The sequence below is a fragment of the Salvia hispanica genome, chromosome 2 (genome assembly GCF_023119035.1).
Source record: "Salvia hispanica cultivar TCC Black 2014 chromosome 2, UniMelb_Shisp_WGS_1.0, whole genome shotgun sequence".
Classification (NCBI taxonomy): domain Eukaryota; kingdom Viridiplantae; phylum Streptophyta; class Magnoliopsida; order Lamiales; family Lamiaceae; genus Salvia; species Salvia hispanica.
This window is the reverse complement of record NC_062966.1, coordinates 6629785-6649031: the sequence shown is the minus strand read 5'-3', so window position 1 is coordinate 6649031 and position 19247 is coordinate 6629785. Positions and strand designations below refer to the sequence as shown.

At 36.1% G+C, this 19247-nt stretch overlaps 2 protein-coding genes across 2 annotated transcripts; one reads left to right on the top strand and one right to left on the bottom strand.

Moving 5' to 3' along the window:
• Nucleotides 1-7457: 7457 nt before the first annotated feature.
• LOC125203749 (B3 domain-containing protein At2g36080-like) lies at nt 7458-10222 on the bottom strand. The gene is made up of 3 exons (XM_048102180.1): nt 9572-10222; nt 9087-9208; nt 7458-8068 (listed from the first exon to the last, which is right to left on the bottom strand). Exons 1-3 carry the CDS (start codon nt 10122-10124, stop codon nt 8015-8017), a joined length of 729 nt encoding a protein of 242 aa, XP_047958137.1. The 5' UTR covers nt 10125-10222; the 3' UTR covers nt 7458-8014.
• A 7424-nt stretch (nt 10223-17646) lies between these two features.
• On the top strand, nt 17647-18945 carry LOC125206193. Its single transcript, XM_048105481.1, has one exon. It carries the CDS (start codon nt 17647-17649, stop codon nt 18943-18945), a length of 1299 nt encoding a protein of 432 aa, XP_047961438.1.
• Nucleotides 18946-19247: the final 302 nt, after the last annotated feature.

Sequence of the window (19247 nt, the reverse complement as noted above, 5' to 3'; positions counted from 1 at the left end):
GTGAGTGATCCTCATTATATGTGTTGTAGCTTTGATCGTCAGTTTGAGTATGCCTATGAGTTTAATTACTCTAGCGAAGGCTAACTCAAGAGACATGCGAGGTCATAAGCTAAGCAATCACATAGAGAGATGAAATTAATTAAAGATAGAGTACGCATCAAAGACATTATGGTGGAATAGATATGATCAGAGAACAACCAAGCAGATTTTTTCACAGAAAATGCCTTTGTGGCAACATGTTTCAAATATGATGTGAAATGAATGGTAGTTCAATATATCTGAAGGTATCAGCGGCAGCGCACTCATACATCGATTACATAATAATCCTGATCTATTTAGCAGTTATTTAGACAAATTCTATTCGCGTAATTATCACATGTATCATGCTCATGTCAACTTAAATCATGCTTTAAATTAATTAAAACCTAAAACATGCTTTTCTTGGGTTTAGCCATATTATACCAAGATGATTCTAGAAAGAATCGAAGATAGCTAGCGCCTTACTCCACGTGAAGATGCTTTGGTACTAAACCACGAATCTTGCATCTCTGGTTCTGGGTATGTAAGCGATATCGGGAGTGGGGTGATGCGCGTAGGTATGCTTAGAGGCTTAAATAAAGAAGGCGGAAGAAAACGTATCCCTCGAAAGGAGAAAATCGCCATTATTACAGCATGTAGAGAGGGGGTCAAATTTTGGAAGAAAATAATGTGTATTTTATGTCTTCTTTATTCTCCTATTTATAATAAGTCACATATTGGGCCCAGACGGGATCTATGGAAGGTTTTGGATATGGGATCCTCCATTAGCTTTTTACTAATTAAATTAAACCCAAATTTAATATAAGCTTATAATTGGAATATAATACGAGCATTCACTACGAAGTAATATAGCACTCCCCATCGTCAAATCCGAAATTATAAGTACTCCGAGTTTCCATTACTTGATATTTATTTCGCTTAAGATAGAAACATCCATTAATTAATTATTATCCGCTATGGACTTAATTAATTAATATCTTATTTATTCCAAGAGTGGACTTAGCAAGAGAAAACTTATTTATTATTCATAGAGTAATCAAACTCCAACTAGCTAGAGTTCCGAATAATAAAACCTTATTTCAAGCTCTTCTTGAGAATGTTATCGAACGAGACTCACCTCGCGCACGATTCAACATAATAGCAATCCTAGCACCGCTAGATATTAATCACCACTACCCAATATACCGGGCTTATTGGGTTGCGTAAACCCGCACCATTTGGTAAGTCAGTAGTGCATAATCAATACCGTTTGCTCAATGCTAACGTACATTGATTAAGAAACAATAATTTACGAGACCTCGTCTTTTCAGTAGATAGCATAAAGACATGTCTCATTTGTTAGATCCAATTCGGTGCTATACCAGCACCAACGTCATCTTATTTCAGTATAAGGCTTAGAAATAATCAGGCCTGGCATAGCAACCTTTTTAAACATGTAATAAACATCCTTTAAATGTAAAACATAACAACATTATGACAAAAATAATCTGTTTATTCCTTTGGAAAATAAAATAAAAGTATTAACAGTATTCAATCACTCAAAATGTGATTTCTAGTATACAAACTCTAACAATATCTAGCACCAAGACCTGCTTAGAGTATAAGTGGGAGAGTTTTTGGCAGAGGGTATACTCGAATGCATGTTTTGAGTATAAGTGGGAGATTGTTGGGTTTAGTATACAGAAGCATGTTTCGAGCAGGAATGAGCACGAATAGAATCTTGCTTGTATAGGGAAAACTCTACAATCCACTTTTAACCCGATTCAGCATTGTTCGAGCAGTTCGCACGAATAGAATCACCGTTATTATTACATTGTGTTTGCTTGTGCGTATATAAGATGTTTTATAAATATTTAAATGCATAAGAAGCAAACAAAACCTAAGTCTTTTGCTTAGTAGACTGGTTTTGGGCGTCGTCCATTTTAAGGTAACTACAGTCGGTTCTATACAATGCTTTGCAAAAGAGAAAGAAGAATTTCACAACCTAGATAGGCTTTGGCTACCTATCGCGAAAGGTTGGAATGTCAGTCTGATTATTTCTAATCCTTATTGAAATAAGATGACGTTGGTGTGGTATAGCACTGAATGGATCTAACAGCAAGACGTGTCTTTATGCTATTACTGAAAGACGAGGTCTTGATAATTTATTTCTTAATCAATGTACATTAGCATTGAGCATACGGTATTGATTGCGCACTACTTTGACTTGCCAAAAGGTGCGGCTTTTTGTAACCCAGGAATCTTGCAATATTGGGAAGTGTAGATTAATATCTAGCGGTGCTAGGATTGCTATTATATTGAATCATGCACGAGGTGAGTCTCGTTTGATAATGTCCTCAAGAGGAGCGCGAAACAAGGTTTTATTATTCGGAAAACTGGCCAGTTGGAATTTAATTATTCCATGAATAATAAATAAGTGTTTCTTGCTAAGTCCACTCTTGGAATTAAAAGATGTTAATTTATTAAGTTTATAGCAGACACTAATTAATTAATGGACATTTCTATCTTAAGCGCGAGAAATAAATAACAAACAAAACGAAAGCCCGGATTACTTGTAATTTCGGATTTGGATGGGGAGTGCAATATTACTTCTGTAGTGGCTGCTCATAATATTCCAATATAAGCTTGTATTAAATTGTGGGTTCAATTTAATTAGTAAAAAGCTAATTGGGGGAGCCTATATCCAAAACCTTCCATAGATCCTTGTCTGGGCCCAATATGAACTTAATATAAATAGGAGAATAAATAAGACAGAATTAAGATTGAATGATGGTGAAAAATAGCGTCCATCTCTCTCTACATAAAGGGACGATTTTTTTCATTAATTATCTCCTACGTGAGATCTTCAGCTCTTCCTTCGTGAAGAAGATTTCTGTCTTCTTTCCTCCGTGAAGAATATTTATGTCTTCTTTATTCGAGTCCTAGTATTTTGATGAGATCAGCCCACACTGATATCGGAATACTGTTCGGGAACCAATCAGAAGATTTGTGGTCTAGTATCGAAGATCATTGTGGAGAAGGCGCGAGCAATCGACGATTCTTTGGAGAATCAAATCGGTAACTCTAAACCGTAGTATTCATGTTTAGGATTTATTTTCTTGGAGCATGAATTATTTGCGTTCTAGCATGCAATTATCTGTTTAACAAGTGAATAGATTAATCGCATAACTGGTCAAATAGATCCTCGTCTGATTTATTTGTTTTGTGGAAGTCTTCCGCTGTGCAAGGGGCACCAAAACCCAACATAATTCATCCGGGTTTTATCTAGTTTTTGTTAAATTGAACATGTCTTATTTTGCTTATATTTATTAAGATTATCTGTCTATGGATAGGTAAATTTATAGAAACCTAGGGGATGAAAGTAATTGACTCTATGTAGTTCTTTTTATTTTGTTTAGTTTTGAGAACTCGTTTTACTTTAATTATTCCTTGGTTTATATTTAACTACTTGGTTGTTACTTTGATTATTGTTAATCTCTTATCGGTGATGACTTTAAGTGGTTTATATTTTATGTGTCAATACAATATTTGTGACATGAGTCTTGATACACGATAGGAATAACTCCTAGTAGAGCTTGAGTCGGATGATTACTAAATAACTCCTAGTAGAGCTTAAGTGGTTTATATTTTATATGTCAATACAATATTTCATGTTTTATTTTGTTTTCTAATTTTTTTACACTTTTTTGCTTTGTTTTTGTTCTTATTGAAATTTCGCAGCTTCTGGACCAAACCCAGCGACCGCTCACTGGAACGGTTCTGTCACCAGGCTATAGCCGCATTTTTTTTAAATTATTTGAATTATTGCCCCGTCCAGCCTCAACACAAAATTTCAAGGTATCTTTACTGCTTTCATAGTTTACTCACGTCCCTACCGACTCTACAAACTTATTTTTCACTGCGTTGTAAATAAGTTTGGGGGGATGAAGTGGTGAACCGTGAGTTTAGGTTTTTGGTTTAAGTTTTTATTTTTTAAAACCGGAAGGTGAATTTTATTGAAAATATGTCATGAACTTAGCATGAAGAACTTAGAAACACACATGTATAGGGACACATTAGACCGAGTTGCCGATGATATTTAATTCCATCCATGTTTAAGTATGGCTTGACGTCTTGATTTGATGGTTTGGTGAAAATGTGCATAATTAGTGAATTGCTTGTTTGCCTTGAATCATGCTTATACCTTGTGAGATTTGAGCCTTAATTTCTTTCCTGTGTGATTTATCTGCATTCATGTACATGTTTCTAGAACTTGCTCTTCGTCTGCCTAAGTTTACATAGCGTTTAAGTTGATAAGGGAAGATGTTAGACCATCTTTTCTTAGCTACTTTTATATCAAAATTTCGACGCTCTAAAAAAATTTCCTTTTGGAGCCAATTTTGAGCCTTTAAGCCTTCTCTTTGGAAACCAAATAAATGTGGACAATTCCTTGGGTTAGTATAGAATTTTATATCTTTTGTAAAGGAATTGGAGAGATAAGGAGGATAGTATAAAAAGTAGTGTGCTTAATTGTAGAAAAGTGCAAGTTGAGTTATAGAAAAATTCAAAAATGTGCTTGATCTAGAAAGGATGCTTATAAAAGAAGAAAAAAGAAAAAAAAAGAAAGAAAGGTTGTGAAAAGAAAAGAAAAATCAAAGGATTGGAAAGTGAGTTGAAAGGAGAAAAATACAGTGTTAGAAGTATCTTGGGTTTTAGAAAAGTGGAATCATTTTAACTCTACTTAGGATATTTTATGTTTGAGTCACTTTTTAGCCAAATTTTCCTCACCTACCAAAGAGCCTACATTACAACAAAAAGCAAAGATATTTCCGACTTTTGATGCTTAATCACATCCTAGTAGAGGAGGGATTAGACTTTGAGCAAATTTATGGTAAACTTTGCACGATGCATGATTTGAGTGCTTATATACTTTACCTTTATACACTTTGAGAGTGAGAGAAAGAACACTTCTCATCTTTAGAAGTTTGCCACATGTGAGTGTATGATTTCAAGGTGTTCCACGAGTTAGTAATGAAAGTGCACTAATAAGTCTTGCTTGATTTGATTGTGTTAATTCATGCTTAATCTATTCTTCCATCCTTTGAGGCAATTACGACGTCTAGTACTTGTGCATTCCGTGCGTCTATTTTTGTTTCTTTCTGTTTTGTTTGTGGACAAACAAATATTCAAGTTTGGGGTATGATACGTTCGGATTTTGCACTATTTTAAGGTCATTTTGTGGTCTGTTTTGAGTGTCAAAGTTGCATTACATGTCTAATTTTTGCATATTTTGTCTATTTTGGTATTTTGACGTGTTTTGTGAGAAATGTGCAAGATAGAGCTAAAAAAGGCCTTAAAAACATCAAAGTTCGGAAGCCAGAGCGGAAGGCAACCTAGCGGACCGCTGGCGCACGCCAGCGGTCGCTGAAAAGCACTCCAGAACTCTCTGACCTCTATCCAGCGCCCGCTGGACCCTTGCCGGCGACCGCTAGGAAAACGCGGCACATGACAGCTGTCTTCAAACTCAATTTTCCGGCGATCCTGAAGTCCGATCAGGGCGTTCTACATGTCATTCTCTTCATCTTAGAAAGAACGGTCCAACGGTATCTAGATCATCTCAATCGGAGTTCTGTGGAGAAAGTTATGGTCATTCTACGAAAGTCGCACAAAGCTATCAAATGCTAGCAGTTCAAGGAAGGAAAGAAGATATTACCTCATGAAGACAAATCTTTTCCTTACATTATAGGGCACGAAATTTACCTTTTCCAAACTTTTTCCATTCCTATAAATACCCCATAAACTAATTCATTTTATTCACCAATCTTAGAGCCTTAATTCCATCCCCTACCTTACACATAAATTCCTCCATCTTCTACAAGGAGCATAGAATTCAAGGGAGATCAAGCAAGAGCAAAATTAATTCTTTCGGGTTTTATCTAGTTTTTGTTAGATTGAACATGTCTTATTTTGCTTATATTTATTTAGATTATCTGTCTATGGATACCTATATTTATAGAAACCTAGGGGATGAAAGTAATTGACTCTATGTAGTTCTTTTTATTTTGTTTAATGTTCAGAACTCGTTTTACTTTAATTATTCATTGATTTATATTTAACTACTTGGTTGTTACTTTGATCATTGTTAATCTCTTATCGGTGATGACTTTGAGTGGTTTATATTTTATGTATCAATGCAATATTTGTGACATGAGTGTTGATACACGATAGGAATGACTCCTAGTAGAGCTTGCGTCGGATGAACATAGAATTAAATAATTAGAATTACTAATGAGTTGATAAATAATTAGAACATGTCTCATCTGCTTTCTCAAACCAAGTTAACTGCAAACTGCGAAACTGTTTCACTGTTTTCATTTAATCGCTTTCTTTACTTGCTTTTATTTTCTGTTTTTCTTAGTTTAATCAAATGTCAATTGTGTGTCCAAATAGTATATGAGACTAAGTATGTGGTAGACAGATTGTAAATTTATTCCCCGTGTTCGATATCTCGGTACTGACCTCTAGCTATACTAGATCTACCCTGTATACTTGCATGTATTTTTAGTGCTAATAAAAAGTGCATCAACTGTGTTGTAGTTGGAACTTGTATAAACCATGTAAAAGAACATTCCTTGAATTCCCTCATCTCATTTGATTATCACTGTGTTTTTATCTGTAATTGCTTACTTACTTTCTCTATTTTACAAAATTTACTTTTTAAAATCAAAATTTCTTGTTTTTCCAAATAGTAAAAAAAGCTTGGTAGAAGGTAGCTAATCTGTGATAGTTTTTCCGTGATCGATATCCGGTACTGACCTTTAGCTATACTATATACACTTTGTATACTTGCATGTTTATTTAATGCTAATAAAAAGTGCATCACAAACATTCAAAGGAGAAAACAAAAAACTTTTTATTGATTTATTTTGCGTCAAAATCAGTTCTACATTGCATAAGCCTTCTCTATTTATATCAACTGAGACAAGTTCTACTTAAGCTAGTAATCGGGATCACATTTATATTGCCAGCTAGCTAATAACAAACTCAACGAACTTCCAACTGCCACCAACGGCTCTTTTCTAGCTCATTCCAACGGTCATCTTCTACTCTCTCTCTTAGCTTCACTTCTTCCTTTATTAGCTGATTTCAACCATTTTAACATGGAACTTGTTGTTTTCTTCATATTTTCTAGGTCCAGACAATAACATACACAATTTGACTAATAGATACCCCAGCTATTGCACATTTTCCATTCTCTTATTCTGGTGACTTTACCCTTATACTATATGTCTATTTGATTCCACATTGAAACATTCTGTACCCATTTCCCATGCTATAATTGTCATTTAATTCTCCTTGCTATTACGTGTATTCAAAATTAAACTTGTTTGAATAGATATGCATTACCAAATCGAGTTCAGGTATAAACCATGCTAGAGTTGAGGAATCAATGAATAACAATTCAAAAGGTTTTAAATTACCTGGCTAGAGATTCTAGTTCTACCAAATTCTATTTTGCTTCATGTAAATAATTACATAAATACATATGCTGAGAAAAATATAAAAATTTCCCAAAAAAAAAAAGGTTTGAAGTTATGGCAGAAGGCAGTGGAGTTTAATTACTCTGTTAATTGGGACTGGAAGCATAAGTCCCCACGTTGAAGTTGAAGTAAAAAAGTTATTCTCCTTACACTTACACTTTGGTTTTGCTACCCACATCACATGATCTTGTACAATCCTCAAAATCTTGATTGCAACCATCCATACTCTTCTTTCTTCGTATAAATATGTATAGTGGCTCTCCTCTCTGTGTGTGGGGCCCCCTACTCACTTTCCATCTCACATTGAGTTCTTCTTTTGGGCTTTTCGCTCCCGGGCTTGAAGGGTTTTGCTAGTGTACCCATTAAATATGGGATATTCTCTTCTTCTTTCATTCTCCTTGGCTCTCTTTTTTTTTTTCTTTTCCAAATACAAATAGGTCAAATAGAGAGAGATGTTATCCTTGCCGATATACATTTCCTCCTGAGAAACTGATATCGTGTTGCTGATGCTGTTTCATCCATAAAGGTATGATTATTAGCCATAGACATACATTATAGTCTTTTGATGATAAGCATGTAAGTAAAACCTCTTATTCACCCCATTTCTCATGTGGATCACAGATTAAATGTGTAAATAGATAGGAAAAGTGTGTCAAATTTGAGTTTAAATCATTATTAACATAATCATAATACTGCAATTAACACATTGAGAAATGACAAATATATAAAAACCCTTAGTCCAACTAAATTAATATCCAACCTGTACACGCGTCACTCTTCTAACTACTTCATAATCAACGGGAAAGAAAGAGAACCTAATCGAGTGGTTTAAAATTAAAATACATAAAATTGGTAAATTTGGTTGCATTGAAATATAGTGAGCTTATTAAAATACACATAATTATCGATGGCTAAGCGATATTGTTATAGAAAGAGTGGTAGGGAGGTAGGAGAGGATGGGACACCTATGACCTGTGCATGTGTTTGGCCCACTCTCTTTTTCTTGGGCTGATTAAATAATTTCTCATTCTCGTGTATCAAAATGTTGAGATAATTAACAAAACAGGCTATAGCCTATCATAATTAGTAGAGTAACACTTTGATAAAATAATTGATTCCATAAATGAACAATTGAGGTAGGGGTAAATCTGGGAGGTTTGGCAGATGGGAATATATATATTTATAGAAGTCCCAATAGTGATGTTAGGAAATTAGTGTAGCTCATGTATCTGTTGCAATACAGGAAGCAACAAAATGAAAGTGGGAAAATGTACTAGTGACATTATGCTCTTATCAGTGTATGTAAGTTTAGTAACACTCCCACCATTTGTTCTAAGGAAAATTAATCATTCCTCGAGTGGTACGTGATTTTATGCGGTTTTAATTTATGTATCAAATGGAGAATAAAATTAAAATAAAAATAAAGTATTTTTGTTTTTAGTAATGAATTGTTTTGGATGAGACAAAATAAAAAATAAGGTAGATCATCTTCGATGGGACGAAAAAAAAATTAAGATAATTAATTACCATGTGATATTGTTGATGAAATGGTTGGGGTTGGGTGGACATCGGCGAGTCTGATTCGTCAGTTTGGCACTCCAAGTTCACTCCAAACAACCTCAGCGTCTTGGAATTCCCACTCACTGCACCTGATGTGTTCATGTTCAGTCAATTTCACATATCCACGTGTGCGAAACAAAAAAGATAGAACTACCTTCCTTTTTCATCTTTTTATTATAAATAAAAATTTATTTATTTAGACTTTATGTTCTCTTTTTCATCTTATTTTCTCCGTCTAGCACACAAAATAAATCTATATAAAATCTTATGTAGTCCAAGAAAGGATTTCCTTGGGACGACGGAGAGAGTACAGTTCATTTCAAAAGACTGAATTGTCTGCTAAAGAGAGAGAACGCATTTTGGTTTGTAAATCCCATATTAATTGCGTTCACAAGCGCGTGGACATTGAATCTGCCTCGAATTTGAAAGTAGACAGGGTTTGTGCAATGTACCTGCATGAGATGGGAAATGGAGGAGCGGTTGTTGCTGGATTTGAGGTGGATAAACCACCCTACTACTCCACCCGGCGGGCTGAGAAGCGCCGCGCTTCCATCCAATGAAGAGGCGGCCGGAGTCGAAGCGGTGGCGCGCGAAGACGACGACATCCCCGGCGTGGAGGCGCTTCTCCTTGACGAAGCGGCTCCAGCCCTTGGTGAGCACGTAGCTCTGGCTGCTGTTCCAGTACGAGTAGCGAAAACGCCACGGTTTCCCCGCCTCGTCCTCAAACCCCAGCAGCAACCCGCTCTCGCTGCCGCTCAAGGGGAAATGCTTCTCCGCGTGCTGCTTCGGTATAACCAGGCGGTTCAGCTTGCCCACGTCGCTCGGCGTCAGCGGCTTCTCGAACAGCCGCTCCTGCTCCTCGTCGCCATCGCCATCGCCGTCGTCGTTGTTGGTTGTGGTTTTGGCAGGTGGTGAAATTGAAATTGAAATTGAATCATCCATTGTGTGTGTGTTTGTGTAGTGTGGGTGTGACCACCAGTGTGTGGAGAAGTGATTTATTGACATTTTTAGAGTTGGGGGGTTAATTTGTTTCTCTTTCTCACAAATGTGGATGTATTTGATGGTTTGAAATCAAATGTGTACAATGGCGCCTATACGTATGTAATTGTGAGTATATATATATTTTTGTAGTAGTTGTTTAAGGTTGTTGTAGTTGCGTGAGTAACTTGAAATATCAATCATTAAAATCAGTGCAATCCACTGTCCAACTTTTCAAGCCAACATCAAATTAGGTTTTAAGCCATCAACAACGTTATCTCTTATTCATCATTTAATTATCTCATTCCTTAACTATTCATAGGTCTCACTTATCTCTTATTCATCCTTTAATTATCTCATTCCTTAACTATTCATAGGTCTCACTGTACTTTTCAGCCCATCTCTTAACAAAGAAACAACACATGCATCCCTTCATCTCTTAACCATCTCATCCCTTAACTATTCATTCAATTTCATTTTTTATTTTTAATTCCAAGAAATTCAATTAATAAAAACACACTTCATTAAATAAAATAAAAATTACAATTTAAAGGCCTAACAAATAAAAAAAATACATAATTTAAAATCCTAAAAATAAAAAAAATACATAATTAAAATCGTAAAAAAAATTAAAAATACATAATTAAAATACTCTAAATTAAATTATAAAAACTACTCGCCGAGTGCTTCGTGCGTTTCGAGCTCGAGCCCGACTGGACACCGCCAGCCCACCTTTCAAGGTGGTGGACTTGCGACCAAACATCGACATGCTTGAAATCTTTACCCGTGTCTCTTTAAAGACCCGCAATGCCGCTCTCAGAATGTCGGCCCCACTGGCTCCACTTTGGTAATTCGCCTCTTCTACCCTGTATATCGCGCAAAATTTTTTGACATCTTTGTCGCATCTTTAAGTTGCGGGCAAAGGTCTTCTTCGGCCTTCATGCGTTGTAAAGTTCGGTGACTTTTTTCCAGAAACACAAGTGGGTTTGTTGATTCCCGATGACAGGATCGTACGAGACGGTGATCCAAGCGTTGTACAGAGCCAACGTCTCCTTTTGGCTGTATGGATGACGGCCGCCGTCCACCACAACCTCGTCGTCGCCCTCTTCCTCCTCGGCCACCTCGGCATTGGCGCCGATCCTGGCGGAGCCTCCTCCTATTGGCCGATATCCCAAAGTGCGTTCATCCGAAAAATTCTCCGGAATTTGGGATAATCCCGGCGATTGCCCGTACCTCTGGGGGGAGGGATAATAGTATGCATCCACATCAAAATGTGGTGTTTGGTACGCCGCCGGAGTCGTCGAGCCTTGGGTGCCCGGCGAGGAACCGGTATCGGTAGTACCCAAAACGTTGTACATGCCCGCCCAATCACCAAACGAGTTCAAGTCGAACCCGCCGGAGCCGCGGCCGCCGCCGCCGGAGTTTCCATCGCCGGACATTTTTTCAAAAATTGGAGAGAAAAGAGACAAGATATTTGAGAGAAGAATAGATGAGTGTAATGTTTGTGTGTAGAAGAACGGAAGATGAAGGGAGTATTTATAGAATAATAAAATAAAATTAAAATAAAATTTTTTGACCGTTTGAATGGTCATATGACCGTTTGAAAAAAAATTTAAATTTTTTTTTCCAAAAAATAGGATTTAAAAAAAAATTATATGAAGTCATAACTACGACGCCTAGTGCCAGCGCGCGCCACATGGCGGTGGCGCGTGGCGAGACAGCTCGTGCCTAGCTCCTTCCGCGCGCGACGCGTGACGAGACGTCCCGTCTCTGCGGGACGAGATGCGTTTTGCAACGTGGTCTCGCTGCCGATCCGTCTCGCCGGGATGAGATCGAGCCGGTGGCGAGCCGCGCTGCTGATGCTCTTATCAGGGCCTGCATTGCACGGCTATTACATAATGTAGCCAATTTTACCACAATTCTAACTCTCTTTTCTTTTACTTCTTGTATGTTTGCAAATAGGAGTCTAATTTTTTAATTTTAATCCATCTATAAATAGATATCTCAGTTCATTTTTTCCTATAAATGGAATACAGTTCTATATTCCACTAATTCATTCTACTCACATTTCATTTAAAACTAATACTTCCCCATTTCACAATAATATGTTCAACTTTTCCTTTTTCGTTCGTCAGTCAATAAATTCCTCGTTTTACTTTTACAACTTTTGGCAAGTGATCCTCATATTTTATTAACTCATTCTACACGTATTTTTTTTATTATTATAAATCAATATAAAAAAGTAGGACCTACCTACATTAATTTTTTCTACCACTTTCTTTTATAAAGTTAAATAATTTCTTAAAATCCTACCACTTTCTTTTATAAAAGTTAAATAATTTCTTAAAATCCGAGCCATAAAAAATGAAACATCTTTTGAAGACTATAGATTATATACAATTAGGACATACATTCCACTAACCTTTTCCCATTATTCCAGTAACTTTTTCCAATTCATTTTTTTAACCTTTTCCAATTATTCCAGTAACTTTTTCCAATTCATTTTTTTAACATTATATTAACTAGTAGTACTACAAAATATCTATTTAAAATATCCACACACTTTGACATTATTAATTCATAAATTTATTGCAGCAGCTACTATTTAATGTCTTGAGAAAATTTGGACACTTGCCATGTTACTGTGTTCGCTAACAGATCCACTGGTGGGGCCCATTCTCTCCTCACCAAATTAATCCCCCCTTTCTTTTTCTTCTTTTTCTTTGTTAGTATTTTCGAATTAGCTGTTCCTGACTAAATAAGGATAATATATAGTACTAGTAGTATTATTTAAGAATTGTTTATATCAGTCATTAGTCAAAATTATTGGAAATCAATCGTTATTATAAAAGTATTTTATAATTCGTGGTCTCTTAGCTTGGTGAGTGCGTCAATTTCAATACAAATCAAACTCGACCTGTCCGAGAATTATAAAAAGATCACTGGAACCATTAAATACTGTGTTACAATAATTATGAATATAACTAATTTCAACACATTTGGAATTAATAATATTGAACTACCTTAGCTGTGGAATTTAACGCCTAGTCCTTTTTAGGCGCAATTGCATTACACTATACCATACACCAATTAATTTGGCCCTCCCCAATTTTCAAGCTGCACATTAACCTTTCTTTTTTTAGAGAATCATTTAATAGTGTAGTTACTCTCAAAACCTGTTAAACGAATTTAGTTCAAGTGTTTAATTTTCAACTGATCAAATTTGCGAAAAAGTATCTGATGAATAAATCAATACACTATCCGCTACTATAGATATATAATCCTCTGATAGGATATAGTACGAGTCCAGTACATGAAATTGGTACTTTACATATCTGCTTTCTAAAGAACTACTACTACGTACTACTACTAACTATAAATATTAGGGTTAAGAAATGAATAAGCATCTCAACGCAAAACTAATAATGCCAAATGATTATGCAACCTAATTCCAATATTTGTTCATTTAAATTGACTTAATAAATTAGGTATAGATCTCTAAACTTTTGTTCGAATGTATGTAAGATTTAGACACTCACATTGTACTCCCTCCCTCCGTCCACAATTACAAAACCACGTTTGATCCGGCATGAATTTTTAAAAATGTCATAGAAAGCGAATGGTAATATAAATTTTATAATAAAATGTAAGTGAAATAAAATTAGTTGAATATGGGTTCCATAACCAAAAAGTATAAAAAAAATTATGGTACATTTATTAGTGAAAGGGAGAAAATGACAAAATAAGACAATTCTTGGTGGATAGACGGAGTATTCAATTACTCCCTCCGTCCACGATTAACAGTTCTATTTCTAAATGGCGCGGGTTTTAAGAAATGGAAAAGTGGGTGGAAGAAAGTGGAATAGGGGTCACACTTGTATATATTAGTTTTAAATGATATGTGAGTGGAATGAGTTAGTGGAATGTGGGGTCTCTTTATCATTTATAGTAATTATGAACCGGGATTCTTATTCGTGGACGGAGGGAGTACTTCATGTGTGTGTGTGTGTGTGTGTTCAAATAAATATCGACACCCACTCCCATGACCTCCTACAAATCTATTACTTAAAAAAGGGATATGCTCACCCAATTTGAGGCATAATGCTGCGATAGTTCGTGGTGGGGGACCTAGATCTCTCTATTCTACTTCAATTCAAATTTAACTACACCCTACCCTCTATCAATTATTCTTCTTTTCACAATTTTTTTATTCTCTATATAGAAACTAGTACTCCCTCCGTTCCAAGGAATATGACCCATTTCTTGAGCGGCACGAGATTTTATGCAGTTATATTTTGTATGTTAAGAGAAGAAAGTAAAGTAAGAGGGGGGAATAAAGTAGAGATAAGGGTGTTTTCATTTTAAGTAATGAGTCATCTTAGTTGGGACAAATCATAAAGAAAAGTGGGTCATCTTCAATGGGACGGAGGGAGTATGATTTTTGTTAAATAAATTTGTATTGTTTCCGTTGCAAGTTGTGTTGGAAAGAAACTGATGAAGTTAGGGACTTTATACATGATCATAGTCAACTAAATTAATCATGGAGATCATTGTGTAAACATATAAAAGTAATGCAAATTTTCTACATATTTCTATAGTTAGAACACTTACAAAAGGTAAAGAATGTAATAGTGTAGAACCATCCAATTTGATACTAAAATGCAGTTCTTCGTGTATTTTAGTGTCTCTTATTTTTCCATCATACTGCATCTCAATTATTTTATTTTGTTTTATAGTAGTACTATACAATTTTGTGTTTACTTAATGGCTACTTTTTCTCAACCCATGGACACGAAATTATATACTATGATTATGTCAATGGTGACAACAGACAGTACATGCAAGATACACCTTTCCTAATTTTTGCAAATCTGAGGTAGACAATAGCTATATAAAAAATATATGGACAAATAATTAATAAGTCGGAAATGAGATAAGAATTTAAGCATATTAATTATTAGAAAGAAGAGATAAGATGTGTGGATTTTGGAATATATATAGTGAGGAGAGGAGAGACCACCTTTTATTTAATCTGAGGGTCTCGTGTTTGAATTACGTCCTCACAAACTCAAATTTTAATTTCCATGAGCCCCATATTTCCCTGTCACATTTGATTAATTACACGCACTCTCATCACTGTCTGTCGCTCTCTCTTTTTCTTCATTGGATCCATCCAGCTATTATGATATGTCAAGTGCCAACTTCTTCATTTCAAATCCCTAATTTATGTGTAATGACGTTATATATAATGCGGTGAAACTAAATTAATTAGTAATGTACACAATATTTCAATTAGGTGAGTTGACGATGGTATTTCAGTATTTGTCAAGTTTGGTAGAAGACTGAGACAAAATCCCACCACAAATTCCATGCAGAGGTTGGACTTAGCTTTAGCTTACATTTTCATTCGTATATTAGTATTTTACAATAATGAAAACAAAATTTAATACGTATGAGGTTGTTGGGAAGTGGGAATAACTCTCTCTCACACACACACATGGGCGGGTATGTGTGTATAAAATAGAAGTCACATGCGCCATGCTATTCATCAAAAATAATCGGTGGTTACGTTTAATTATGCAAATAAGTCAGAAAACATGCTTACTCATCAATCCAAATCACGAGCTCATATTCCAGATTCTCTATTATTTATACACGATAATAATTCAAGATAAATTATACACTGATTCATTTGTTGGTAAAATATTTATTTAATTAAGAAATAACTTTTCTTTTAAGTATTATAGTACTACCATATCTTTATCTCTCTACGATAAAATAGAAAAAAATACTACTAATACAAAAAGATTTGAGACTTACAATGAGATAGATCATCTTTATATTTATCATTTATAGAATGAGAAGGAAGGCACTATTTGGGGAGGAGTACTTTTTTTTTACTTATATTTAAGTCATTTAACCATGGGAAATTTGTTATTTAGATTTAGATACTATCATATACACAATTACTTCTTATTTTTATAGTATAATATTTTCACTAAACAAGAATAAGTATATATTCGGTTTCATCTAATAGATTTTGAAACCAAATGAAATAACGTCCGTATTTAAATAATTAAATTAGCATTTAGCACCGCGTGTGTTACTTATCCTGATTATTTAGATACAAATGGCTTATTAGTACTCTCTAATTAATCACATAAGCATATAGTAAAATATAAGAAGAAATAATATGCATATCTGATACAAGATCACAGATATAACTATTCTTCGCCCGCCGCACATTTCATATCCATTAATTTGAATCATAAAATAAGATAGTACACGTGAAACTACGAGGACCAAGTTTTTGGTACCAAATTTGATGTTTTCCAATAATTATTTATTAGGTGGTATCTTACATTAATTATTTGGAATATCGTGATTCAGGCAGTAACAGTGCAATGTAACAAACATTGTTTACAGAAAAAAAATATATCTAGTCGTGACCAAGAACAGCGTATCGTATAATGATCCAAAAGGTTGATTTACATCTCCATAATTAATGTATAAAATTGCGATATTTTGATTAATATATAATTCCATAGTTAGTTGCAGGGAACATCAGAGTCATTATTATAGTATCTTGCTATAAAGTATAGTAATTTTATACTGAAGATGCCATTTTTTTGGGATTCATACCAGAAACTGATGACACTAGCTATTGTAAACTAATCATTTGTAATAGAATTTTAGTCTTTCGAACAATACCTTTTGGGGTTTATTTTGTGAAAATAATCGCGAGTTTTGGTTACTCTTATAACAGTTAATCACGTCTTTCTTTATTCTTACAATTTGTGTAATGCATTCTTAAAAGTATACTCTACTAACACCATTTATATCGGTGCGAATTCTTATAGCTAAATCTAATCTTAAATTGGACAGAATAGATAACTCATCTATCTTAAAGTTATCTGACCTAAAAATATGTGCTCTTATTATGTTTTGTCTTATCTATTTTCCCTATCAAACTGCATAAAATATGTTGGTTAGGGTGGCACGTATTATATACTCTTATTAGAATTACATGTACAAATGTGATTACTATCACACACAAGTAAAAATAATTGCATGTAAGAAGGTTGAACGGTTGAACCTAATGTTGAAATCTAGCCCGGTCAATGTAGTTTGATTGGATAGTGTAAATGATAAATCATATAATTTTGATTAAATATTTTTTAAATTGATCTATGTTTTTGAGTAAATGATCGTGCTATATATTTTTCTTTAAATCAATTTTTGATATATAAGTGAGAAATGGTGAATTAAAGTTTGTTACTAAATACGAAGATGGAATTATGAGATGGAGTTAAGAGATTAGTCATGTGTTAAGAGTGTCAACTATAGGCGAGCCGCGGCCGGGCCACGGGAGAGCCGCTAGCCGCAGCCCTCCTATAGCACCGGCCACGAGCCGCGGCTCAGACGCGGCGCCCCTTATCCGAATTTTTTTTTTTTAATTACTTCTACAAATATACCCATTTTTCCCCAATTTTTTACACCATTCCAATCTCCACTCTTTTCATTTTATCACCAATTCTACTTTTGAAAAATGAGTTCCGACGATGAGTTCCAACAATTGGTGGATAGGGAGTTCGATGAACTCGTTCAAGAGGTGCAACGGGAAGCAGAAGAGGAGGAGGAGGCGGCGGCGGCGGCGTTCGTTTGCCCGTTCTATCATCGGCGGACCATCTGGCGTGACCATGTCGGGGCACACCAGCGGTTGATAGAAGACTACTTTGGCGATAACCCCCGTTACCCAGCAGAGATTTTCCGTCGCCGCTTCAGAATGTCGCAACAACTATTCATCCATATAGCGAATACATTGGCGCAGCAGTACAGGTGCTTCACATTGCGCAATGATGCTAGCGGCCGACCCGGGTTGTCGACATATCAGAAGTGTACCGCTGCAATTAGGCAGCTTGCCTATGCCGGACCCGCTGATATGTTCGACGAATACCTACAGTTGGGTGAAACAACTGCTCTGACGGCGCTGAGGCAGTTTTGTAATTGTATCCAGGCCATCTTCGGTCCGGAGTATCTACGGAAGCCAAATGCCGATGAGTGCCAGAGATTGATAGATATGCACGGGCAAGTGCATAATTTTCCGGGGATGATGGGCAGCATCGATTGCATGCACTGGGAGTGGAGGAACTGTCCGGTTGCTTGGAAGGGGCAGTTCACGTCTGGATTCAAAGGAAGACACCCAACAATGATACTGGAAGCTGTTGCTGACTACCGACTGCGAATCTGGCATGCCTATTTTGGTGTCGCAGGGTCGAACAACGACATCAACGTACTAGATTCGTCCCATCTCTTCAATGATGAGTGTCGGGGTGAGGGTCCGACGGTCAGATTCATGGCCAACGGGACGCAGTACAACAGGGCATACTACTTAGCCGATGGGATATACCCTCGTTGGCCCGTGTTTGTCAAGACGATCCGGCAGCCGGTTGGGCCGAAACAATCCTATTTTGCGGCCAAACAAGAGAGTGCTAGGAAGGACGTTGAGCGTGCTTTTGGTGTCCTCCAATCGCGATGGGCCATTCTTCGGTGCCCGGTTAGACAATGGCACGAAAATGATGTCGCCTCCATCATGTATGCATGTATCATATTGCACAATATGATAATAGAGGACGAAGGATATTCTGCAGAGAACTGGGCACCGGAAGAGGGTGCTAGTACGAGTCACGGTGTTGCAACCGCCCCACTGCAGATGGGTGTACCGCGTAGTGATGCATACTTGATCCAACGGTTCGCCGATATGCGGAGGGAAACATCACATACGACACTGCAGGCTGATATGGTAGAAGAGGTTTGGAATTGTAGGGGAGGAGGGCGTAGAGCGTGATATGCGTTGGGAAAGTAGTTTATTAGAAGTCGAAAATTTTCGTTGTATAATTTTACCCCTTTGTATAATACAACGAAGATTTTGTTTTAATTTTAGTTCGTATGCATTTTTTCAATTAATATTATAGTAGAATTAAAATATAAACAAAATGGAAAAAATAAAATTTTTGGTAGCTTGGCCATGTCCACTATAGTGGGAAACATGAGCATTGGTGGCCCGGCCACGATTTTGTGGTCTGACTACACTTTGTGGCTTGGCCCGGCCATCTATAGTCGACCCTCTAATTAATCTCAAATAAGAAA